The 26,763-nt window shown below is 34.5% G+C and overlaps 1 protein-coding gene and 1 long non-coding RNA gene across 2 annotated transcripts; both read right to left on the minus strand.

Annotated features, from left to right (window-relative positions):
• Positions 1 to 2,249: 2,249 nt before the first annotated feature.
• On the minus strand, positions 2,250 to 6,663 carry LOC145325380 (uncharacterized). The gene is made up of 3 exons (XR_013881461.1): positions 5,020 to 6,663; positions 4,173 to 4,259; positions 2,250 to 2,448 (listed from the first exon to the last, which is right to left on the minus strand). It is a non-coding gene; the product is annotated as an uncharacterized LOC145325380 (long non-coding RNA).
• An 11,802-nt stretch (positions 6,664 to 18,465) lies between these two features.
• Positions 18,466 to 26,365, minus strand: LOC145325868 (uncharacterized). Its single transcript, XM_080168839.1, has 6 exons — positions 26,008 to 26,365; positions 23,972 to 24,172; positions 22,620 to 23,567; positions 21,460 to 22,122; positions 20,425 to 20,619; positions 18,466 to 19,177 (listed from the first exon to the last, which is right to left on the minus strand). The coding sequence occupies exons 1-6, from the start codon at positions 26,228 to 26,230 to the stop codon at positions 18,495 to 18,497; spliced, it is 2,913 nt and encodes a 970-aa protein (XP_080024965.1). The 5' UTR covers positions 26,231 to 26,365; the 3' UTR covers positions 18,466 to 18,494.
• Positions 26,366 to 26,763: the final 398 nt, after the last annotated feature.

Here is a 26,763-nt window from a genome sequence, read left to right on the forward strand (position 1 = left end):
AGTCTAGGCTGGCGGTATCTATATTCCCCACGTGTCCAAGTACGTCGTTTCTTACCTAACTAAGAAACAGGACGTCCAAGCCTTTAATTGATATCATATTTAAATATATCCTATAATAATAATCCCCTAATCTGCCTATTCTAACCAGTTTAATTGCTTAATAAATATTGTATTTTTTAGAAATACCTTTGTTATATTATTGATATTTAATTGTATCGAAGCTACTCTATACTCGTATTCCGGTCTGTCTGTACATCCCCTCATACGTCATTTTGGCGCAGTCTTGTCTACCACTCAATTTTTGAGGGGGGAAGGTATAGATAATTATTAACGTACAGACAAAATTAAATTGTAAAGTAGCTTCGATTGCAAAGTGAAATTAATATTTTCCTGATAACTAAGTTTATTCACGGAAACAGTTTATAGTAACAATTTGTTACAGAATATTTCTAATAATTATTTCGTGGCAAACTGCCAAATAAAGATAAAAAGGAACCCGCCTTTTATTTTCACACTAGTATTTAATTTCACACATTTCCATATTTTCTCCCTAAAACAGGAAGAAAGGGATATTTCCAAGTTCTTAAAAAAGTTCGTGGTAGACAAAGCAGTGTTAACGAACACTACACTCCAGCACCATGACCGATAATGCCAAGAAAGGGGATAATGATAAAACCAAAAATCCGCCGCCTCCGCCGGCTCCGGCCGTCCCTGGTACCTCGCAGCAGCAGTCTGACCCGCTTTCCCCTGAAAAAATCAAAGAACTCATAACGGAAGCGTTAAATGTTAAGTTAAACGAATACTCGTCACATTATAGAGATATAATAAAACAAGAATCCGAGATTATGAAGCTCGAAATAGAAACAAAATGGGCAGGGTTTAAGGACACGGAATCACATCGCAGATTATTAGCCGATACCGATATCTTAGACCTAAAACGTAGAGTATCAAAACTCCCAGCGGACGGAAATCTTGGCCCATTGTTTGCGGAAAAAACGTTAAACGAAAGTCTTAACACGACTCATTTTAACACCATAGGTGATGATTCAATTAATGCCACTTTTTATGACCGGCTATCGGTCCAACAAAAGATAAACGTGATCGAATGGGTCGCCAAGGATAGGATTACAGCCCCAGGCTGTATGGCCTATTCAATTGTAGGCTTTGTAGGTCCGGCGGATAATGACAATTGGATGAATGTAAGAGAAACTTCTCTAACGGAATATGAAAAAACCTTATTAGAAAGGTTTCCCTTTATCCCTGATAGGATTAAGTCGTTAGAGCCCCTCCGTAGACCTACACGGTCTGCACCCAATGTAGCAACAAGACCCACTACAAGAAACACACCAGGCACAGGCACATCCGCGACGGCAACAACTAGCGCCGCCGACGATGATTTTATTAAAGAATGCTTTATTAAGGGACAAAAATGGGATTCCGATTTTGCGAGGGATGCCCCTAGGTGGGACGGCAGGGCCGACTTTGATAATTTCTTTTCTAATTTGTGGAGGGTTGCAAAGACATACAGAATCTGTGACCCAATCCTTTTTAAGGATATTTTATACCAGCGAATTTATGACTCTAGAGGGGAACGATTAGGAGACCTAATTACGCCTGAAAGAAATCAGGCCTTATCTGCCTTAAGTTATTACCTGATGATTAGGAGGCTGGTCACTCCCTTCTCGGATCCAGAAGTAGCCTCGCAGTACTTCTACAACCTAAAACAGGAGACTAATCAACCCCTTGACACCTATTTTGAAAACAAACTTAGGGTGTTCAAACTCATGAATCCTGGCCTCATACCTAAAAAGAAGTGGAAAGAATTCTATCTTAACGTTAGCAAAAATCTGCTGTATACCAACCTTGCCATGGACATGGCCAATTACGTTGAGAGTATGCAATTTTTGGACGATTACAACGCTTACTTAAATAAACTTATTAACCTCGGACAAAGATACGTTAATTGGGATGGGTCTGGCCATATTAGCAAGGAAAACCTTTCGGCTTGCTATTCTCAAGCCATGGAAATGTTCCTACCTAAAAATTCTGCGGAAACGAAAAAACAACCCATAATCAGCATTATCGAAGATAATACCCCAACTAACACGGCAATGTATAAGGAAAACTTAACCGAAGAACCTGACGAGGTTCCCTCTTGGGTAGATCATGAGGATGATCCTATTGCTTGGGATCAAATCGAGGGCGTTATAGGAGCCTTTAATGGGAGGAGTAAACATATTAAATGCTGGCATTGTAATATCCCTGGCCATGTAGTGCAGAATTGCAACAAAAAGAAAGCTGGGGAGCCCCCACATCCTGAGTCCCGCTTTGGTAAAACACGGAGTAAATTCACACCACCTAGAAAAGCTCCAGGTAATAGTAATAAAATACCTGAGCAGTATGCGCGTAAAACTATCAACCAAATGGATCAGGAAGCCAGCGAGGAATCTGAAATAGATAAATATGTACAAGCGATTGTTAAAAATCACGTCCATTAGATGTAGAAAATAAGTGAATATACGCGATATTATTTGTCCCTATCCCAGAAAATAAAAATTCGCTGAATGAATTTCATATTTTGATATGAAAGATAAACAAAATATCCCATGTCAAGCTAAACTTGCAAATTCCTTAATATCAAATATCCCTTGCCAAGCAATGCTTTGGCGCGAAAAAATAAAACAAATTGTTATTATTAAGTCTGACTAAGCAACACAAAATAAACTCCTTCCCCTCCTTTCCCTATCCAAATGTAGCTGATACAGGAAATTGGGGGAAATAGGGAGGTAACCTGAGGAGCATTTCACATGCACTTAATATTTTCATTTTTTAAAATCTAATAGTCTTTATAAAGAAGCCAACAAGTGAATACCTATTTTCTATTTAGTAGTATTTATTTTTAATATCGCATGATCTATCTAAAATGTAAATATCGTATATTTTGAGTGTATATATATATAAGAATCTAAAACATTCTAGTTCAATTTTTAACCGCTAGGAGACCTTAAGCGAATTATCTGTATATAAACAATGATTTTTGAGTTAAATCCTCAGTATCAATTTTATCTGAGAGTTGCACACTCTTAGCCTCTGATTTTTGTAGCTGAAATATTTCAGCAATTATGTATAATAACTTATTCATATGGATAAATATTATTGCATTTTGTACAGTGACAATAATAGAACTATATTTAATTTATTATGTATCCGAAAGATGTCGCCTAGAATGCTACCGCGGTCCATATAAGTAAATAATAAGAAGGGGGGGGGTCTACTGGAAAATCTGTATAAATACGAGCAAATTTCCAAATCTAATTCAGTTGTTCTTTGTTGTTATCATTTCCTCTCTGATTTTTTGAGCTGCAATCAAGCAGCAGTTAAAAATTAAAAACTTTAATCACTTAAAACGTGATCAATAAAATCTTAAAACATTTTGATTAAATTATTTTCCGCTAGGATTACTAGCAGAATAAAATAAATTTAGTTCTATTAGCTTCCGCTAGGATTACCAGCGGAATAAAAGTCTATATAAAAGTGAATGCATATTATTAATCAAGGCCAGTTACTATCAAAGCAGTTACTACAAACCACTTCTTATTTTTGAAGCTGACTTCAGCATTAATTATACTTTAGTAAATATATAAACTTGTTCTACCCCATAGGTGGAAATTTTAAGTATAAATACTAACAATATCGGAATAATAAATCAGTCATCATTGACCCTCTTTATTATATTAGTCATATCTAATATTTTTTGAGCTGTAATTCAGCGCTAACTTCATATTATTTGATATTGTGAATCAAATACTAACTAGTAAAACTATATTTTGTATAAATACAGATATAAGTCAAAAAATAAGTCAGTCTGTTTTTAATGTCTTGTTAGTTGCAAGCTGAACACTTATTTTTCAATCTTTCGAAAACTTTTTAGTTCAATTTTATTCCGATAGGTTTTTATCATATATCCAAGTATATAAATAAGGACCCGTATTAAAGTTTAGTAGTCTCTTTAGAACTATCAACATTCTCATGCTTATTAAGAAATTTCTGGAGCTGAAAAGCGCTTAATAAAAAACTTAATGAAACCCAGAAAGTTATATAAAATTATTTTAACAATTAACCATATTGTTAAAACATTTCATTATTTAAAAAGATTCGACAGACAACTATACCTGGAACACAGGAAATCTCTGTGTGAGGATTACCATCGTCTAACCGCTGAGGTGGGGATCTTGGAAAATATGCATCTTAGGCTTCGACTAAAAATATAATTTATTTTATAATGCCTATCTGTGCAAAACTAAAAGTTCTTAATCCCGTGGGGGGGGAATTCCTGCAACACGCTTTAGTGGATACAGGAAACAACTTTAGGTCCCTTATTTCTAAAGAAATCTTAGATGATAATAAAATCACATTCATCCCTGCCAATCTTAGCGCTCTGTCTGTAGATTTAAAACCAGTAAATATCATAGGACACGTAAGTTTAAAATTCAGCTTTGATGGGTCAGATAAAATATTCGAAGAAACGTTTTACATCCCTGAAACGACGTCTAAAATTATAAATCTAGGATATGAATTTCTCAAAGTTAATCGAATTAATTTGTTACTAGATAAGTTGTCCTTCGAGCTCCCCACTGGCGAGCAAATCCCAATAGAAAATTCGACAATTAACATAGTTGAAGAAAGTAAAAATATACCCTTGATTCCTACAAATAATGTTCATACGGAACAAAACTCCCTTATCCCAGGAATAAATTGGAGTAACCAGGGGGGGACTGGGACATTAAAACAAAATAAAACATGCGTAAAATTAGCAAAGAAAACAACATTCTTGCCGGGGGGAAATACAACGGTGATAACAATACCTATCCATCAAAAAAACAGGAAGCTGTATATATCCCCAAATAATTCTAAAATGACAAGCCATAACGGCTTGATGCTTATGGAGGGTATTTATAATGTAAATGAGAAGGGAGAATGTTGGGTAAATTTTGTCAATTTAGCAGGAAAAAATATTACCTTATTGAATAACGTTAAAGTTGGATATTGCTTTGAATTTGAATCAGATTCCCCAAATTCCTACAATAAAAATATTAACCAAATAAATGAATTGTCAGGAACTACACTTCTTAAAAGAATTAAATTCATTAAAGAAAAATTAGACTTAGAAAATAGTGATCTTATCAAAAATAACCCAGGGATGAAGGAAAAGGTAGTAAAATTATGCCTTGATCATTTCGATATATTTTCGGTTGACGATGCCGATATCGGTAACTGCGATCTCTTACAGTATAAAATAGACTTGATCCCCGGGGCTAAACCTATTAAGGCTAGAAATATTCAATTAAACCCATTATACGAAGCCAAATTAAAAGAACAAATTGAAAACTGGCTAAGGGGGGGCGTCATTGAGGAGGGCTACAGCGAGTGGTCCTCCCCAATCTTTGCGGTAAAGAAAAAACCAACGGCTGGGGGGGAAGGCAAACTTAGGTTCGTTATCGATTTTCGTGCGCTTAATAGTGTAACACGAAAAATTAATTGGCCCCTTCCCTTGATTTCTAGTAATTTAGAAAAATTAGGCACTGGCAATGTATTTACCACCCTCGACTTGACTAGCGCATTCCATGCGCTAGCCATTTCGGAGGAAAGTAAACACTTGACAGCGTTCACAGCCCTTAACAGGCAGTATCTTTTCAAGAAACTGCCGTTCGGACTGTGTAACGCGCCAAGTGTTTTCTGCCATTTGATGGACAGAGTCCTAACCCTTATCCCTGGCTTATACGAATTTATAATTTCTTACCTTGATGATCTTATTATATTCTCAAATAATGTTGAGGAACATCTGAAGCATCTCAGAAAACTCTTCGGAGTCCTAAAAATAGCAAAACTTAAGTTAAATCTAGCCAAATGTAAATTTTTCACATCCGAATGTACATATTTAGGTCATATAGTCAGTTCCCAAGGACTTAAAATGAACCCCGAATATTTAGAACAAATTAAAAATTGGAGCAGGCCCAGGACAGGCAAGGAACTCCAGCGTTTCCTGGGCTTCTCCAATTATTATAGGGCCTATTTCCCATCCTATGCAAAAAATTCTTGTACCCTAGATGAACACAGAAACGATAAAGTTATCGAATGGACCGATTCCCTATCAAAAGATTGGGAAAATTTCATAAATATGTTCTCAAATTCTATAAGTAAAGGCTATCCCCAGTGGGATAATCCTAACCCCTTTATAGTAGATGTAGATTTTTCTACAAGTTATTTCGCTGGAATTCTCAGCCAAAACCAGGGGGGGGAAGAAAGAATTATTGGAATATGTTCCAAAAAATGTAACGGGGCAGAGAAAAATTATCCAAGTTATAAAGGCGAATTAGCATGTCTAGTATTTGTTCTTAAAACCTTTCTTCATTATTTAAGATTTAGAAACTTTATTGTACGTACAGATTCGATTTCCTTAGTTCATTACAAAAAATGGCAAAAAGGAACAATAAATGGTGTAACTCTGAGATGGATTTTCTTTATCCAAAGTTTTGACTTTACAGTAATTCATAGGAAGGGTAGGGACCATTGCAATGCCGACAATCTATCTAGAGGGCAATTTTTATGCAAAGAACATAAGGAAACCGATTGTGAAAAATGTACTAGCTCATTTACCTTGGATCCTTACGAACAGGATTGCCCCTACCAAGACCAGATTTTTGAGTTACATGCGGCTTCGGAAGCCGGTGTGCACAATGTTTGGCAATCTGAAACACAAAAAGATCAAGTATTATCTGACATTCGTAGGTGGATATTCGAAAAAAAGAAGTTGTCGAGTTTTGAAAAAGCTGAACTAACCGGCCGGAAAGAGGTCCTTTTTAAACTAATAGAACATTTATACGTTATGGAAGGACTTCTAATATTTAGACAACCTCTTAGCAATGGAACATTCATTGAAAGACCCGTCGTACCCATTGGATTATATAATAAAGTTTTTGAATTTGCACATAATAATATTATAGGTCACAAGGGGGTTAACGAAACAATACGCAAGATAAATGAAAGATTCTTCCTTATAGGAATTAATAAGTTTGTTGAATCACGCATCAAAAATTGTATCACCTGCCTAAGAAAAATAGGACAGGTACCTAAACATTAACAACCTATCACCCATTCAGCCATTAGTCACGAGATTTTTGGCCAGGTATCAGTAGACCTTATCGGTCCTTTAACCCCTAACTATTTCCAAGGACAACATGTCCGCTACATATTTATCCTAGTTGACCTATTCTCTAGGTACATAATCGCCCACCCCATCAAGGACGCCACCGTGGAAAGCACGGTGAAGGTCATCCTTGAACAGGTGGTACCCACCTACGGCTTATTTCGGTCATTGAGGAGTGACAGGGGAACAAATTTTACTGGGGAAGTTTTCAAAAAAGTCATGGATGAACTAGGTATCGAAACTAAACTTATTCCCCCAAGAAACCCTAATAGTAACCCATGTGAAAGGCATAATCAAAGCATTTATGCAGGTCTAAGATCTGATGACCGATTCGAAAGTAAAGACTGGGCAAGAAAATTAGCTTTGACCACTTTTGTAATTAACTCTAGTACGTCTAGAAGAACGGGGTATACGCCATATTACCTTATGTTCGGCAGACAACCAACTCTCAATCTCGATTTCTTTTCTCCAATCCTGCAGAAAAGGCAAGACATTGATTGCAGGTCTTACTTAAACTACCTAAAAAATTTGGAAGAAATTATTGCACAGGTTTCCAAAAAATCTAAAATCTATTTAGAGTTTCAAAATAAATCTAGAAAGGCTTCATCTCCCCTTTTCGTTAACGACGTATGCTTTGCTTTTTTTAACCTAGTCAAGATAGGGGTCAGTAAAAAATTGCAATCTTTCTATGGGGGTCCTTTTATTGTAACAAAAAAATTCTCAGAGGCCCTTTTTGAACTCAGTCCCTTTGGATCAAATCCAATAAAAACTAACCAAGTTGTTAGTAGAGATAAAATACGAAAAATAGATTCTAAAGTAGAATTATTGGGGGAAACACTTTCCTTTAACGTCTTTCCAATTGAGGAAATTGTCCCGTCTGAGGAAATAACCTTGACCATAGATAATACCGGGCAAACCGAAATAAACGATAATAAAGGTATGGAAAAAGACGATTTTACCTACCTAGATAACGATGGTGACGATTTTATAGAAGAAAACCCTGAAACTAGTCAGGACTTACCCCAGGGGGAGGTGGATTGTGATGGGGGAGGGGATATAATGGAAAAAAACTCACCATTTGAGCCACAGCCCAAAGACCAAGAACCCCCTGGCGCAGATCGGTCATCCGGTCCTAACATCCACGTCGAAAATAGTTTCTTGGAAGAAACCGTCCCGTCCGAGGCTTCTTTCTTCGCACAAAGACCCAAACAATCCAGCCCTGAAAAGGTTATTAATGTTAACAAACAAAGCATAGTACCCAAGTATATATTAGAAGAAGAAAGAAAAACTAGGTCACAAGGGGGGGATAACCGCATACATGTCCAAATCGGACTGCATAACCCAATTAAAAGGAAGAAATAAAATGTATATAAAATGTATAATTATATAAAACCAAGGTGGCAAATGTATATAGCTTAATCTACGTATGTATAATAACGAAAATAAACAAAAAATATATGTTAAAACTGACTAATTAACATATTTCAGAGAAAAACAAGAAGCATAAAAATAAAATGCAGCATCATTTGGCAAAGGCACCAGGAGCTCGAGGTAAATTTATTTTGGGATTCTTGGGGCTTTTTATTATTTTGGCAAAATCAAATGCGTCCGAAATAATACAAATAGATGCGACTCAATGTGTAGCAAACGAAAATCCGCGTTTGAAAATCTCTGAATGCGCTGCGTTTCTTAATATTACCAATATTGAACAAAAACAATTTCACCTACTTCAAAAGGTTGAAAGAAAAATTATACCTGGAATTCGTTGCCACCTCCGAACCAGTACTCATTACTGGTATTGTGGCAGATATAGCCACATCCACCTCGCTGCTCCAGCACTCGTGGAGATACCGAGCCTCGTAACTTATGAAGACTGTTACACCATGTCCAAAACTAAAATATTTAACTTTGAAGGAAAATCAGTCTCAGTGTATGAACACCAGATGTCATACACGCGTTTCCTGGTAAACGGGACGCTTACTTACCCCAACGACCTCCTTAACGGCATCGACCCCGCCTGCGAGGGAAACGGCGTAACCATTAACGGCATTTTTATCCCTGGGACATTTGAGGAAAAACAAATAGGGGTCCAGGCTGAGCCTGTTGAATTATTACAAACAAAAGGGGGCTGTTACCTGGGCAGTCACTGGGTGGGAAACAATTGTTTAGATCACAATCTTAGAATAGGCTACGATAGAATTATCTCAGATGATAAATCTGATAACGCACAAAAATTCACTTCTCCTTGGCGAACGGTAGACATCTTTAATATTTCATTGTTTACATTTGAAGGAGAACAGGGTGCCCAAAAATATCTAGTGATCGATCCCCAAATTACGCTAGCGCTAGAACTTAAAGATAAAAAACATTTTGAAAATCTAATTCCCGAATTATCTTATTACAAAACTAATATTGATAACTTAATGGTATGGTTCACAAACTCTGTAAAACCATATTTCCCACTTTTAAACGCTAAGGAAAAGGATGACATGTTACCACTAGAGATTTTCTATTCCTACCAACAATATAATAAATTAATTGTCCCCGAAACTCGCTGTTTACAGAACCATTTTCTGTCTAAAAGTAGTATTCAGACTCATCGTAAAAAACTAGTTAGGGCGCTCGGTGAACTGGATTTAGTAATACAGTGCGATAGTCTTAAAATCAATGTTTCTTTGGGAGAAAATTTACCCTGTTTTGTGGATCATTTCTCGGTTTCAATCAATAATAAGACTATGGGAGTATCACCATTTTCACGCAGATTGGTTAACACCACCCATTTAACTCCGACTAAATGCTCCGAAAATCCAATTTTCTTACATTTGTACCAAGGAAAATTCCTTGGGAATCAAGGGCAGGGTATGCAAATATTAAATGTAAACCAATATCTTATGGATAAACCGATTAGCCTATTTCTTTATCATTCTTGGCAAAGCCTAGAAAAAACTAATTTCTCAGAAAGTGCCGAGGAATTATACCTCAGCCAACTTGCCGCAGACTCCAATAATTTTGAAGTAAAAATAACTGACTCCTGGTTTATTCAAACGTATCATAAGGTGGTTGATTTTCTATCTAGTACTTGGTATCATATAGTGCTTGTAGTAGCAGCCATCCTTACAGGAATAGGGTCGTTATTATGCGTCGCTTTTATCATTTATATATTAGCCTGCACCAAAATTCACGCGTACAAAGAAGGAGGTACGAGTGAAACACACGAATTGCGGGATTTTACAAATAATGGGGAAAACTAATCTCCAAAAAACGGACGACCTGTAAACAGACATATATACCTATAAGATTGTCGTCCCTAAAGGTCGTCTTTGTAAAAATATTTCCTTATTCGGTATAAGGAATTAATGACCCTTAATTTTAAGTTTATTATTTTTATTTTAGGATATCCCAGGCGGAATTTTTCAAGGGGTTTCCACCACTCCCATGGGGCCGGTCACTCTTCATACCGTCGAGAATATGAAGAGGCACCCTTCTACAATGAAGAGGACTATTATTACGACAGCAATCATGGCTATCCCCAGGGCGGCCCTGAGGAAGCCTACTATGAACCTGACGAGAACAGGTATCAGCCGCGAGTAAAACCGCCACGCAACCCTGAAAACCTCAGTGAACTTCAATGCGTCTCAAGATCGATCCACGTTTACCGCACCGCGAGAAAAGATGTTCCAAAGGAACTCCTTGAATTGCAAGAAAAATTGCGGCAGGCTAAAAATTTAGAGGCCAACGAATATCCCGATAAAGCCAGGCCTAGGGCCAGGCCTAGGGCCAGGCCTCTAATGGAACAAAATAGGGGAGGGGAACCGCAAAAAAATCGGGTGGAATCGCCACCAAAACGTAGTGCCTCACCTGAACTGGAGGTAGTCGCCGTAAAATCAGCCCCAAAAGCGGTAGAAAAACGTCCGCCAACACCAACAGGCAGCGGCGGCCCAGCAGCCAAGAAGGCTAAGGTGGAAACTCAACCGCCTCCATTACCCCCTAAAAAGAAAGAGACATTAGCAGAAAGCAAAACTGAGCCTAAGGCTTTTTGGGTGACTGCTGAGGAATGGAAAAAAGTCCTATCCTCCACTGTAAAAGAAGCAATGGAGGAAGCTCTTCTCCCCTTCCAGAGAAGCCTGGAATCTAAAATTGCTAGCAATGCTTCATTCGTTGAGAAAGCATATATACAACATGGCAAGCGCCTTATTGAAATTTCCGCAGAATTACTGCGGAACCGCAAAACTTTGCGCGAAAAAATTCGCACTGTCTCTGAGGACTCGACCGTTGAGTTAAAATCACGAATGACCACGGTTATTGAGGCCACTAGTCGATTGTTGGACCAAAACTCTGACAGGGTAATTAAATATATTAATACTCGTTGTAATATTATGAATGTACCTGGGCAGAATGTGGCGACCATAGAGGCATCCCTTCCCGCTGAGGACGTATCCCGGCCAGATGATGATGGAGTTGAGCTGGTTTCCCACTATGGCGGTTCTGAGTGCTCTGATGAGTACAGGCCCACCGATAGAGAAGGCAATCCCGAGGTCCTGGATCCTGCAGAGGAAAACAGTGACACAGAGCTCGATGCTCAAATCAGTGAGCTCTTTCCATCTGGAATTGATCTGCCTGTTAATCCGCAGGCTGGCGCTGCCTCTGAAGATCCAGTGGCCACGGCTCCCTGTGAGGGCGTGTTGGCCCTCCAGAATGCTGTTGCTCCAGAGCTTCCAGCAGCTCCAGAAGATCCTACTTCCTCAGAATCCAATCCTGTTGATATCGTAAAGAGGGCTATGGCCGCAATCGAAGAACCTGCGAGTACAACAGCAACCCGCAGAAGCAGGCGTGCAGGTCAACTGTGAGGGAATATTTCATATTCCCTCAGAAGGGGGCGAGTGTGGTATTCACCATCCAAGTTTATGTATCTCTATCCCTGTCCACATTCCTATACTTCTCTGGCTGAGTCAGACCTCCACTTGTAACCGCCACTATACTCCATCCTGCTGTGTTGAGGGCTAGTTGATTGTTGCAGGCCAAAGAGTAAATACTTCTCTCCCGTCTGCACTCGGTTAGATACAAGCCTATAAGTCTAGGCTGGCGGTATCTATATTCCCCACGTGTCCAAGTACGTCGTTTCTTACCTAACTAAGAAACAGGACGTCCAAGCCTTTAATTGATATCATATTTAAATATATCCTATAATAATAATCCCCTAATCTGCCTATTCTAACCAGTTTAATTGCTTAATAAATATTGTATTTTTTAGAAATACCTTTGTTATATTATTGATATTTAATTGTATCGAAGCTACTCTATACTCGTATTCCGGTCTGTCTGTACATCCCCTCATACGTCAGTTGTGATACATCTAATTATAGGTTTTTTAGGTCAAGGAACTCAAATTCAGAGCTAAAATAAGCATTAGACTAATCTGAAGCTAGCCCCAGCGGGCTAGGTTGGTGGCCCGCAGGGGTTAAGTTCATTTTTTCCAATATATATCTTGTTATATATCAAAATATAGGTTTTTTAGGTCAAGAAACTCAAATTCTGAGCAAAAATTAACATTAGACTAACCTGAAGATAACCCCCCCGGGCTAGGTTGGTTTTCTGCAGGGCTTAAGAGCATTTACCTAACCTAACCTATAAACTTACTTATATTTTTACAGGTTTTTTTCTTGAATAAACTTTGTCTATTAATGAGGACTTTATTTAAGATAATCCAGCTAGTCGGGAACCGACCCCAGCAGGTTAGGTTGGTGGCCCGCAGGGGTTAAGTGCATTTTTCCCAATATATATGTTGTTATACATCTAATTATAAGTTTTTTTAGGTCAGTTAACTCAAATTTAGAGCTAGAATTAGCATAAGACTACTCTGAAGCTAGCCCCAGCGGGCTAGGTCGGTGGCCCGCAGGGGTTAAATGTATTATTTTCCAATATATATCTTGTTATATATCAAAATATAGGTTTTTAAGGTCAAGAAACTCAAATTCAGAGCTAAAATAAGCATAAGTGTTACCTGAAGCTAACCCCCGCGGGCTAGGTAGATCTTCTGCAGGGCTTAAGTGCATTTTACCTAACCTAACCTAGAAACTTACTTATTTTTTTGGTTTTTTTCCTTGAATGAACTGTGTCTATGAATGGGGAAATTTTTTTAGATGATCCAGCAAGTTGTGGACCTCCTTGGGTCAGCCTCCTGTATGAAGAATCTTTTAAATGATGGTTTAGGACTGAACACTGTGTATCTAAGTAAAACCTAGCCCGCCTGGGTCAGTCCCCGACTTGCTAGATCATCTTAAATAATGTTCTCATGAACAGTTTATTCAATTAAAAAAACTTCAAAAAGTAAGATTCTAGGTTAGGTTTGGTAAAATGCATTTAAGCCTTGCAGGCAACCCACCTAGCCCGCAGGGGCTAGCTTCAGATTAGTCTGATTCAATTATTAGCTCTCAATTTGAATTTCTGGACCTAGAAAACCTATAATTTTATGTATGACAGCACATACTTTTTAAAAATGCACTTAACCCCTGCGGGCCACCCACCTAGCCTACTGGGGTCGGTCCCCAACTTGCTTGATCATCTTAAATAATGTTCTCATAAATAGACACAGTTTATTCCAGAAAAAACCCTAAAAAAAAAGTAAGGTTCCAGGTTAGGTTAGGTAAAATGCACTTAGGACTTGCAGGCAATCCACCTAGCCCGCTGGGGCTAGCTTCAGATTAGTCTGATCCTTTTATTAGCTGTAAATTTGAGTTTCTTGACCTAAAAAACCTATAATTTGATGTATGATAACACATACTTTTTCTAAAAAATGCATTTAACCCCTACGGGCCACCCACCTAGCCCGCTGGGGTCAGTCTTCGACTTGCTTGATCATCTGAAATAAGATCCACATGAATGGACAGTTTATTTGAGAAACAAAACCTAAAAAAAAATAATATTAAATGTAAGTTTTTAGGTTAGGTTAGGTAAAATGTACTTAAGCCCTGTTGGCAACCCACCTAGCCCGCTGGTGTTAGCTTCAGATTAGTCTAATGCTTATTTCAGCTTTGAATTTGAGTTCTTTGACCTAAAAAAAACCTATAATTGGTTGTATCTCAACATATATATTGGGAAAATGCACTTAACCCCTGCAGGCCACCCACCTAGCCTGCTGGGGTTAGCTTCAGATTATTCTAATGCTTATTTTAGCTCTGAATTTGAGTTCTTGACCTTAAAAACCTATATTTTGATATATCACAAGATGTATTTTGGAAAATAATGCACTTAACCCCTGCAGGCCACCGACCTAGCCCGGTGGGGCTAACTTCAGATTAGTCGGTCCTCGACTTGCTGGATCATTTTAAAAAAAGTCCTCATTAATAGACACAGTTTATTCAAGAAAAAAACCTGTAAAAATATAAGTAAGTTTCTAGTTTAGGTTAGGTAAATGCTCTTAAGCCCTGCAGAAAACCAACCTAGCCCGGGGGGGTTAGCTTCAGGTTAGTCTAATGCTAATTTTCGCTTAGAATTTGAGTTTATTAACCTAAAAAACCTATATTTTGATATATAACATGATATATATTGGAAAAAATGCACTTAACCCCTGCGGGCCACCAACCTAGCCCGCTGAGGCTAGCTTCAGATTAGTCTAATGCTTATTTTAGCTCTAAATTTGAGTTCCTTGACCTAAAAAACCTATAATTAGATGTATTACAACATATGTATTGGGAAAAAGGCACTTAACCCCTGCGGGCCACCCACCTAGCCCCCTGGGGTCGGTCCCCGACTTGCTGAATCATCTTAAATAAAGTCCATATGAATAGATACAGTGTATTTAAGATAAAAACCATAAGAAAAAACAATTTAAGTTAAGTGTCCGCATCAAAATAGACCAAAAAAAGCCTAAAAACCCCATTTCCGCAGGGTTTTTCTTACCTAACCTAACCTTAAAATAAAAATTTTTAGATTTTTTTGCCATTTAGATGTAATACCTATAGGACTAGGCTTATATACCAAGTTTGAAGGGTCTAGCTAAATTTTAAGACCATTTTGCTCACGGATTACGAATAAATGTCATTACGCCCCCCCCCCCCTTTTATTTTCTTTTCTTTTCTTTTTAAATGTAAATTATGAAAAATTAGGTTGATCAAACCTCTTGGGTTAAAGCCCCTAGGGGCGAAGCCGCTAGTGCTTCAAAAAGTAGATTCCGATACGATGGGTTGTTTGTGTAGGAACAGATTAAAAAAAAAAGATCGGGGGGGGGGGGGGGGATTCCTAAGAGGACAACACTCAGAAAAACCAATCAATATGATAAGCTAATATAAAAGTTTTAGAATTTTGCATGTAAAAATAAAAAAAATAATTTCAAAATATTAAAGGGATAGTTGCATGAAGTGCATTTAACAAGTTTGATTACAAGCATAAGTTACAACTATCTAACATATATAATCTTTCTACTCATATATATTTTTGTATTACAATAAATAGCTATTAGGCACCACCAAAATAGTCAAAATGCTATTTTAGTAAAAACGAACATATAAGTTGCATATATCCACAAAATATGATTTTCATGTCTTCATATTTTTAAAACTACCTTCTTTCAAATGTATGTCCTATAGATGTAGTTCAAACTATTTAACAGAAAAAAATATGCAGTTCACTAAATTCAAGTTAAAATGCACTTCTTGCAACTACCCCTTTCACACAAAAAATATTAAATTATTTTTATATGTTTAGCTTGATATGTTTAAGTAACAAGGATGACAACATCCATAAAAGCGAAGCTCTGAAATGGTAGGACAAAAGGGCATTAACACTTGTACGATGTCAGAACTGAATAATCAGAATATAAATGTATAAGAGTCGAAGCAAAATTGTAAGTAAATTTGTTGAAAAATTGCTTGATACATGATAATGTTTAAGGACATACTCACATTTTTAGGACTTGATTATAGAGTTGCTTTGCTTACAATATTGTATTTTGTTGTCCCAGGAATCAGTATACCAAAAATCAGATCAATCGGATAATTAGATCATATAAAAATTTGTTGTTAAAAAAGTGAAAAAAATAACATGTTGAAAATGGACGTACGGACATTCTTGTAACGATTATAGAGTTGCTACGCTTTCTAAAATGTACCTAACTACTACAGGGATCACTATACAAAATTTCAAGTCGATAGGACAATTCTAACGTGCCTAAATTAACGAAAAAAGCTATCCTTTACGGACGGACCGACCCTAATTATAGTAAAGCTTCGCTTTTAATAATTTTGTTAAATGTTTGATGGATTTGAATTTCTTTTAACTTTATTTTAAGAAAAAAGCTATCCTTTACGGACGGACCGACCCTAATTATAGAAAAGCTTCGCTTTTAATAATTTTGTTATGTTTGATGGATTAGAATTTCTTTTAACTTTATTTTAAGAATGTCAAAAAATATTGTACCTCTAAATCATAAAATAAAATGTTGTTATTGTATATCCTATAAGATCTCGCTAACAGATAGAAGTTCAGGTCACATTATCCCCCTCCCCCCACCCTTCTAGAAGTAGAGCCCCTGGAAATATTACCCTGAAAATTTTTTTTAAAGCGAAGCTTTTCTATAATGAGGGTCGGTCCGTCAGTCCGCTACGGAAAGCTTTTTTCGTTAGTTTAGGCATGTTAGAATTGTCATATCGATTTCAAACTTTGCATGGTGATTCCTTTAGTAGTTCAACAAATTTACTTACAATATTTCTTCAACTCTTTTAGAGCTTCAATTTTATGGATGTTGTCATCCTTGTTTTTCTTCGTTTTAATAGTAAAATAAAATTTGTAGGAAACCAATGAAAACACCTTTTTACAAAAAAAAGCATAAAACTTATAAAATTTATATTTATTTTTAACACCTGAGCAGTTTATATTAACTAGCGGCTACGCCCCTAGAGGCCTCTAGTGGAGCTTTAAATGTTTTTTTTATTTTAAACGATATTATACATATTAACATATTTTTTCAGATTATTTCTATGTTGCGTTAAAGTATCCGAAAATATTTAAAATTTTAGATTTTTTTGTGATTTCTCTTGGGAGGGCGGTGGAATCCTCCCCCAAAATAGTTATAAACCTATCCGAGACCTAAGAGAAGCTACCATGTTAAAGAGAACCCGATCGGTTCAGCAGTTTAGTACAGATAGACATCGCTCTACTTTGTATTATAGATATAGATTTGTATTATAACAATTTAGTTTTTTTTTCTAATAAGAATTAAAGATATATTTATAAAGAAGGTGTATCAACTTTTTTTTATAGCTAGCCGGTTCTTTTAGGAAGTAGTAGATGTAAAATTTTTCATAGAATTCAGATATGCAATCGGTTTTTTTGTAGACCTCTTATTTTTTAAGTAATTTAAGTTTTTAAAAAAAATAATTAAGTCGGTTTTAAGGTACTAAAACGCAACAAAATAAAAGAAGAAAATGGCCAGTAAGAACAAAAATAGTAAGATCTTTAATTTGACACCTTACTTTTAAAATTCTGTTGAGTAATTATTGAAAAAATCTATTTTTTTAACCTCGGTTTAATAAAAACTTTAGACCTAAATATTTTCTCAAACAGACATAAAAAACATGGGTTCATATATACCTTTAGAATCAGAAAAATATTACGAATCCATTGTAAGCAAAATTGAAAAAAAGTAAAAAAATAAAAAATTAAAAAATTGGCCAATTGTATTTTTTGTTCTGGCAACACTATCGTCTTCCCTTTTTTACCCCCTATTTACCCACTCTATACCCCCTTCCCATTTTTATACTCAATTCAAAAGTTAAGACGTTGCCTGTACAATATAATATGATATTTTCATATAATCCTTTTATTGTAGTTTATATACTATATTGTAAACTTTTTTTTTCATTTTGCTTACAATGGATTCGTAATATTTTTCTGATTCTAAAGGTATATATGAACCCATATTTTTTTACTTGTGAAATGATAAAATTGAGTTCAAAGTTTTTATTCTCGTGGGTTTAAAAAAATCGATTTTTTCAATAATTACCTGACAGAATTGAAGTAAGGTGTCAAATTAAAGATCTTACTATTTTTGTTCATAATGGCCATTTTCTTTCTTTTTTTTGTTGCATTTTAGTACCTTAAAATCGACTTAATTTTTTTTTTTTAAAACTTAAATTACTTAAAAAATAAGAGGTCTACAAAAAAACCGATTGCATATCTGAATTCTATGAAAAATTTTACATCTACTACTTACTAAAAGGACCGGCTAGCTATGAAAAAAAAAGTTGATACAACTTCTTTTAATGTATTCACTATTACTAAGCTCCTTGGTTTAAACTTTATGTTCACCAAAACCGGTAGCTTTATCTGTGTCGTTTGAGTCAATATCAATAGGTTTTAAGTCTTCTCCAATACCAGTTTTCAAATCTTTAAAATCTTCTTCATTACATTCTACAAAATTATCATGAACAATTTCTTTAGTTTTGACCGTTTTCTTTTTCTTTTCATTGTGGTCTTGTTTCATGTGTATTGACAGAAACCGTTTCATAGTAAAAGAGGAAGCGCATAATTTGCATTTAAATGGTCTATTTTTTCCATCACTATGTCCTTTTTTGTGCCTTTTTAAGTTACAGCTCACACTAAAAGTTTTGTCACAAATTTCACATTTGTAAGGCTTCTCTTTTGTGTGCGTTCTGGTGTGATACCTTAAAGAAGTTCTGTCCACAAATGCCATGTTACATAAATCACATTGAAACGGCCGTTCTCCTGTGTGTATTCTTTTGTGTGTAACTAAATAACCATTGTTTGCAAATGATTTATTACAAACATCGCATTTATTAAAATCTCCTGTATGTTTTCTCATGTGATCTTTCAAGTTAGTTGAAGTGGTAAACGCGTCATCACATTCAGAACATTTGTATGGCTTTTCGCCTGTATGAGTGAATCTATGTGACTTCAATTGATTGCTTTGATGGAATGCCTTGTCGCATAAGTCACATTGAAATGGTCTAACACCTGAATTATGCAAGATATATATCTATAACATAAATTAGTAAGCTTTTAATATAGCTTTTCATAGGTCCTTGGAAGGTTTTTAACTATTTTGGGGACGGGTACCACCACCCTCTCAAGAAATATCACCTCTAGAAAAATCATCGCCTCCCCCCAATTATTTTAAAGAGTAGTTCCACGAAAGGCATTTGAACTTAAATTAGTGAACCGCATATTTTTTCTGGTTAATTGGTTAAACTACATTTATATGGGATATATTTGAAAGCATTTCAATGTTCTACCACGTAGTTTTTAAAATATCAAGACTTGAAAATCGTCTTTTTAAATTGCATATATCACAAAAAGACGATTTTCAAGTCTTGATATTTTAAAAACTACGTGGTAGAAAATTGAAATTCTTTCAAATATATGCCATATAAATATAATTTAACCCATTAACTAGCAAAAAATATGCAGTTTACTATATATTAAGCTCAAATGCATTTCGTGAAACTACCCCTTTTTCTTTACAACTAAAATTGAAACTGGGGGTTGATTTCACCCCCCTTCCTCACCCCCTCTAGGGGCGTGGCCGCTAGTATATCTATGATATAGATGATTATCTTTAATATATAAAGAGAGGGGTAGGTTTCTGGTAGAATCCGTAAAGGTGTGTGTTTTAAGGCTTAAAAATAGTAGTAGAACGATAATATTCACTAAATATGTGTATTTCTTATTGAAAAGAACTATAGACAAATTTTTTTTAAAAAAGTTAACATAAATTTTTATCGTTCTACTACTGTTTTTTACTTTTAACACATAACCTTTACGGATTTTACCAGAAACCTACCCCTCTCTTTATAAATGTTTTGCAAGATATTTAAAACGTCTGTCTTTTTAAGTGTTTTTCTCATTTGGTCACGGACAGATATACCTAACCTTTGTCCGAACAAAACAGACAAAGTAAAACGTAAAGTAACATTAACCTTTATAAAGGGGGAAATAGGTTGTGCTAAAATTCCGTAAGGGTGTGAGTTTTAAAACTTAAAAACAGTAGAATGATAATATTCACTAATTATGTGTATTCTTTATTGTAAAGAACTATAGTAAAAAAAATTTCTTTTAAAGTTAACATAAATTTTGTTGTTCTACTGCTGTTTTTAAGCCTTAAAACTCACACCTTTACGGAATTTTAGCACAACCTACCCCCCCCCCCCCTTTGATAGACAATTATATAAAACCAATGACAATATAGATATATCTTTACATGCCTGTATGGATTAACATGTGCTTTGCTAAGTGGTTGTTTGTAGAAAATTCTTTTTCACAAACCTCACACTGAAACCGTTTCTCTCCTGTGTGCAGTTTTATGTGCAGGGTTAGTCCATCCTTTCTTTTAAAAGACTTTTCACATAATTGACATTGATACCTTCTTTCTCCTTTGCTTCCTGTTATTTCAATATATCCTAAATTAAAATGAAACAAGGATGACAACATCCATAAGTAGCGAAGCACAAAAATTGTGGATAAGAATAAAAATTAAGAGATTAATAGAGCATTTGTTGAAAATCAATAATAGATTTTTGGAAAGTAAATTCACGAAACCTTCTCCCGTATTTTTATAGTTTCTAATATTTATGTTTTGATTTTGACTGACAGACTGATGGTCAAAGTAAATTACATTTCCCCCGTAGCTTTACGGACTGACATATTAAATTATAGAGTAGCTTCGCTGCCAACAATGAAAAACATGGGACATAAAAATGACGGGAAAGCACTAAAAATTTTATTCGAATTGATGGAAGAAGTGAAAACAAAATGCCTGTTTTTATAAACAAAATAAGATTGGCAGCATCCATAAGTAGAAACGCAAAAAATCATGAATAGACAAACTGATAAAGTTTGTTATAGAGCAGATTTTCAGAAAGACAGATACGATCAATTCTATAAAAAAAATCATAAGACCCTTATAAAAATAAGTACATTTTTAAAGCATGAAGGACAGACAGACGGACCGAGTAAATTATATGCTCATTTGTCCATGGAATTATCACCCAAAATATCAGCCGTCTATTATTAATAACTACTAAGAAAATCACATTTTCCATTAGTGGTTTGAACAGACGGACAGACTATAAGTATATTATAGCTTCGTTACTAAAGAGGATGTTGGTCGGTGATAATGCTTATCAATTAGGTAATCAGTTCTTTTTTTTATTCTATCCGATTGTCAAATTGTCAAAAATAATTTTCTTATGAATTGAAAACACAATTGAAAAATTTACACAAACGACAAAACTACTTACTTTGTTTTGAACTATTATCTAACATTTCTTCCCCAATATCATTATTTTCAGTGCCATTTGTATCTTCATTATTACAATTTACAAGGTTATCACTAGCATTTTCTGGAGCGTTAGCATCTTCGTTTTCATTTATGGAATGATTTACTTTCATGTGCCTCGTCAGGAATTGTACTTTAGTATAGAACGTTTTGCATAAATCACATTTAAATGGCCTAGATTTTTCATCACCGTGTGTGTTCATATGTTCTTTTAAGTTACAACTCATGGCAAACCCTTTCCCACAAATTTCACATTTATATGGTTTCTCCTTTGTGTGTGTTCTTTTGTGAACTTTCAAAGCACCATTTTCCATGAAAGCTGCACCGCACAAGTGACACTGAAACGGCCGCTCACCCGTGTGCGTTCTTGTGTGTCTTGTCAAATAGCTTTTGTTGATAAATGTTTTTTCACAAAAGTCACATTTTAATAAATCACCCGTATGGATTCGTTGATGATCTTTAAACATATTTCTATAGAAGAAGACTTGATCACAATGGTGGCACTCAAAACGTTTTACATTTTTTGATTGTGAACATGGAATTGGGATATCTTGTTTATCTGAAGACTTTACATTTTGCATTTTCTCTGATTCACTGCTTTCTAACTTCTCATCAGGTGTAAAACCTAAAATTAAAGAATAATCAAAAAAATAATCGGTCTAAAACTTTAAAAATTAGAAATAAAAGTAACTAAATATGAAAAGTGTAATAAGATAATGATTTAATTTGATTAGTAGACCAAAAAATAGATAAGATAACAAACAAGTGCTGTTATGGGGGAATTTGCTATTATGGGAAATATATTTAGAGATCTAAAGGGATAAGGCAAACGCTGAAATATTGATGTACATCCCAATGATGACACACTAAATTATCCCTTCTGCAGATCAAAATTAGTGGTGTGAACGTATAAACACTCAACTTAAAAAACCAACCAATCACAATTCAGTAAAAGTCCCCAAAGTTGTTAAGTCAACGAATAAGAAAATGTTATAACAAACTTTGGGGACTAGTGTAATAAACAGCCCATTGTCCCCTCTCTCTCTAGATTTATTACAATAGCACTTGAAACAATAGGTACAGAAAACTGATCATAGGCAATTTGTATAAAAATTATCTCACCATTATCTGCTAAATCTTTTTCCCTATCCACATTGGATTCTTCTTCTATCATATTTTCTTCAGATAAATCCACATTGAATTCATCAGAATTTGATACTTGCAGGATATCATTGGGCTCATCTGTGTTTATATCAGCTTGATGTAAATCTTCTTTCACTTCAAACTCACTTTCTGCTTTCTCATCTTCATCAGATAACTCCTTCTTGAAGTCAGCTAAAGCTTCAATAGATTCTAAGTCATTATCATATTCATCTAGGCATGATGTTTCTGACATTTGTTCTTTAATTTCTATTTGTGCCACAATAGATTCAGAAGATTTCTCCAGCAAATAAGTACTCAATGATATTCTATCAGTTTCTATATCAGTAGAAGTATCTTTATTTTCATCTAAAGAAGTATCTTTAGAACCATCACTTCCTTTCACTTTCTTTTTAGGGTTATGAACTGTTTTCATATGCTTGGTTAGATACACATTTATAGTAAAACTTGATTTACATAAATTACATTTAAAAGGTCTATTATTAGAATCATTGTGAGATGTTATCTTGTGTCTTTTCAGATTACAACTCATGCTGAAAGACTTTTCACAAATATCACATTGAAAAGGCTTTTCTTTGGTGTGTGTTCTTTTGTGACTTTTCAAACCCCCAGTTTCAGCGAATGCCATGTTGCATATGTCACATTTGTATGGCCTTTCTCCGGTATGTGACCTTTTGTGTACAGCTAGAGAGCTGGCACTGCTATATGTTTTTTCGCATAAATCACATTTGAGATAATCTCCTGTGTGCTTTCTCATGTGACCTTTCAAAACATTTGCATGTGCAAAGGCACTTTCACATAAATTGCATTTGTACGGCTTTTCGCCTGTGTGTATTCTAAGATGTATTTTCAAGTCTTTGCTTTGAAAGAAGGCTTTTTCACAAATTTCACATTTAAATGACTTTTCTCCTGAATTTAGAGAATTACAGATATGTATAATGCTGGGATCTAAAGGGATAAGATAATGGCCGATAAATTTATTTACACCCTCAATGATGATACACAAAAATACATTCATATATATTCAAATGGACCAACCAAACAAAATTAAATAAAAGTCCCCATGGTTGTTACGAATAAGGAAATATTATTTTAAGATGTTGGGGACTAGTGTAGTAATCAGCCCAATGACCCCCACCTCCCTATGTTTACTGTATATGTTAAAAAGGTAATAAAAACCAATTATGAATTACAATAATATAAAATAAATAAAAACATTTAAACTTTCAAGTTCAAGGCATGTTTGTAAATGCACAAGGATATAAATTGTAAAGTAAACATTCTTTTTACATCTACATATCTAATAATCCTGCCTGTATGTATTCTTCTGTGTTTTGCCAGGGTGCTTGGATGACTGAAATCTTTATCACAAATGTCACAATGAAAACGTTTCACTCCAGTATGGAGTTTTAGGTGCAATTCTAAGCCCTCCTCTTTCTTGAAAGATTTTTCACATAATTTGCATTGAAACCGACTTACTTTTGTTTCAGCAGGTACTATATCAGGAATTGAATCTAAAACAAATTAATCTATTAGGAATTAAAAAATACTTTTAACGACTATTTCTTATAAATGTCTATCTATTGTTGAATAATAGGAATACAAGTTGATAATGATTCAAAATACTAAGATAGTTTTTAACACAGTTTTATTAATTTAAAAATTAAAAATTAAAAATTAAAAATTAATTTTTTTTGAAGAGTTAGAGGTCAACTTAGGTATTAAACAAAATATTCATCTTTTTTCTTCAAGTATGTAAATAACATTAAAACTTATTTTGTTGTACAGGGTCATTCAAGAGAAATGATTTTTTTAAAAACTTAATTATGCATAGAAAATAAAACAATTATGTAAAATCCTTTATATATTTGGAAAACCTATTATGAGACATTTATGTTTCAAATATTTGAAAATGATTATTTCAACAAATTATGTCCTAAAAACCGGTTTTTCCAAAGGCCATTTTTTCGAAGATTTATTGATTTAAAGGGTGTAAAAAAATGTGCACCTTTTTGAAATTCAAATTGCTTGGCTTGTGTTAATAGTAGAAAAATGTTGCGCATATCGTTGGAATCGTCATAAGCTCTAATTTTTGAAAATGTAAGAACCGTTTTTGTGCTTTTTATAGTTTAGGAGCTACGTTGAAAAATTTGAGAAAAAGGTTGAAAAGTTTAAAGAAATTGGAACATTTTACCTCGTAGCTCCTATACCATGCGTAGCACTGGAAAGGTTTTCATGTAGTAAAAAAATAGAGCTTATGACGATTCTAACGATATGCATAACATTTTTTACTATTAACACAAGCCGCGCAATTTGAATTTAAAAAAGGTGCACATTTTTTTACAACCTTTAAATCAATAAATCTTCGAAAAAAAGGCCTTTGGAAAAACCGGTTTTTAGGACATAATTTGTTGAAATAATCATTTTCAACTATTTGAAACATAAATGTCTCATAATAGGTTTTCCAAATATATAAAAGATTTTACATAATTGTTTTATTTTCTATGCATAATTAAGTTTTTTAAAAAATCATTTCTCTTGAATGACCCTGTATAAATGACCTCTAAATCTTAGAAAATCTTAAAATTTATCACATAAGAATGATTTTATCCCTAATAACCTAAATTCTTAGTCCAAAGATAAAGCCTATAATCACTGTTTACGCAAATGTGTCAACCCCCCCCCCCCCCACCTCCTCTTTGTTGGTTTACTCCCTGAAAAGTATAAACCTAACGGTCTTCAGCTTAATATAAACGGAAATAGAGAGTCATTTTTTACTCTATATTACATTTTACTTAATTTATAAAAGCTAAGCTTTTCTATAATTAGGGTAGGTCCGTCCGTACGTCCATCCGGAACGGATAGCTTTTTTCGTTAATTTAGGCATGTTAGAATTGTCCTATCGATTTCAAACTTTGCATGGTGATTCCTGTAGTAGTTAAGTACGATTTAGAAAGCGCAGCAAATCAATAATCTTTATAAGAATGTCCGTACGTCCATTTTAAACATGACGCTTTTTAACAAGTTTTTACATGATATAATTATCCGATTGTTCTGATTTATGGAGTACTGATTCCTAGGGCAACAAAGTACAATGTTATAAGCAAATCATCTCTATGATCAAGTCCTAAAGCTAGATGTAAGTTTGTCCTCAAACATTATCGTGTATTTATTCAGTTTTTCAACAATATTACTTACAATATTGTTCGTCTTTAATACAATTATGTTCTGTTTATCTAGTTCTTACATTCTACAAGTGTTAATGTTCGTTTGTCCTACTGTTTCAGAGCTTTGCTTTTATGGATGTTGTCATCCTTGTTACTTAAGATCGAACCCAATCAATACTTACCAAATGCTGTTATGATCACTGGCACCCTTTCAGTACCGCCTTGAGTTTCATTAGGCTCCTGTTTTATATCATCATCATTTATATCTTCTTTAACCTCCACTTGAAACAATTTGGACGAGTTGACTTCAAGGGGATCTATAATTTTGACTGAACCGGTAGTTTCTGCATTATTAGTTTCATGCATTGTATGGGTCATTTTGTGCTGTTTTAAATTACTACTCATTCTGAATACTTTAATACAAATATCACAATTAAAAGTCTTCTAATTTAAATCAAAATGCACAGTGCACACAGTACGTACTTTCAGTTTAGATTGTCAACTTTTTTCAATCATTTCAAGTTTTCTATAATTATTTGTTTTTTTTTGTATAAAATCAACCATAAAATAGTTTTAAAAAATATTTTTAAAATCTGAAAATATAATAAGATTAAAAATTATAAAAAGATGAATTTTAGATAAAACTAAGGTAAAAATATAAAATTACAAGTTACAAATAACATGTTCATTGCAAAACATTAAAAAAAAATTTATTCATTTTAATATACTTGAAATACCAAATATGTATATATCAATGACAATGTTTGTTTACATTAATGGATGCCGCAATAATAATCAATATCTAAATGTCGTCGTTTTATGAAAATATTTTGCAATGAAGTATCAAATAATGAAGTTATTTTTGAATAAATTACCTTTAAAATATTTAAAACGACTTTTTCTTAAATAATAGAGATTATTTAAATACAATTTTCATT

Source organism: Acartia tonsa, chromosome 8, assembly GCF_053477335.1.
Source record: "Acartia tonsa isolate MP-2025a chromosome 8, ASM5347733v1, whole genome shotgun sequence".
Lineage (NCBI taxonomy): Eukaryota > Metazoa > Arthropoda > Copepoda > Calanoida > Acartiidae > Acartia > Acartia tonsa.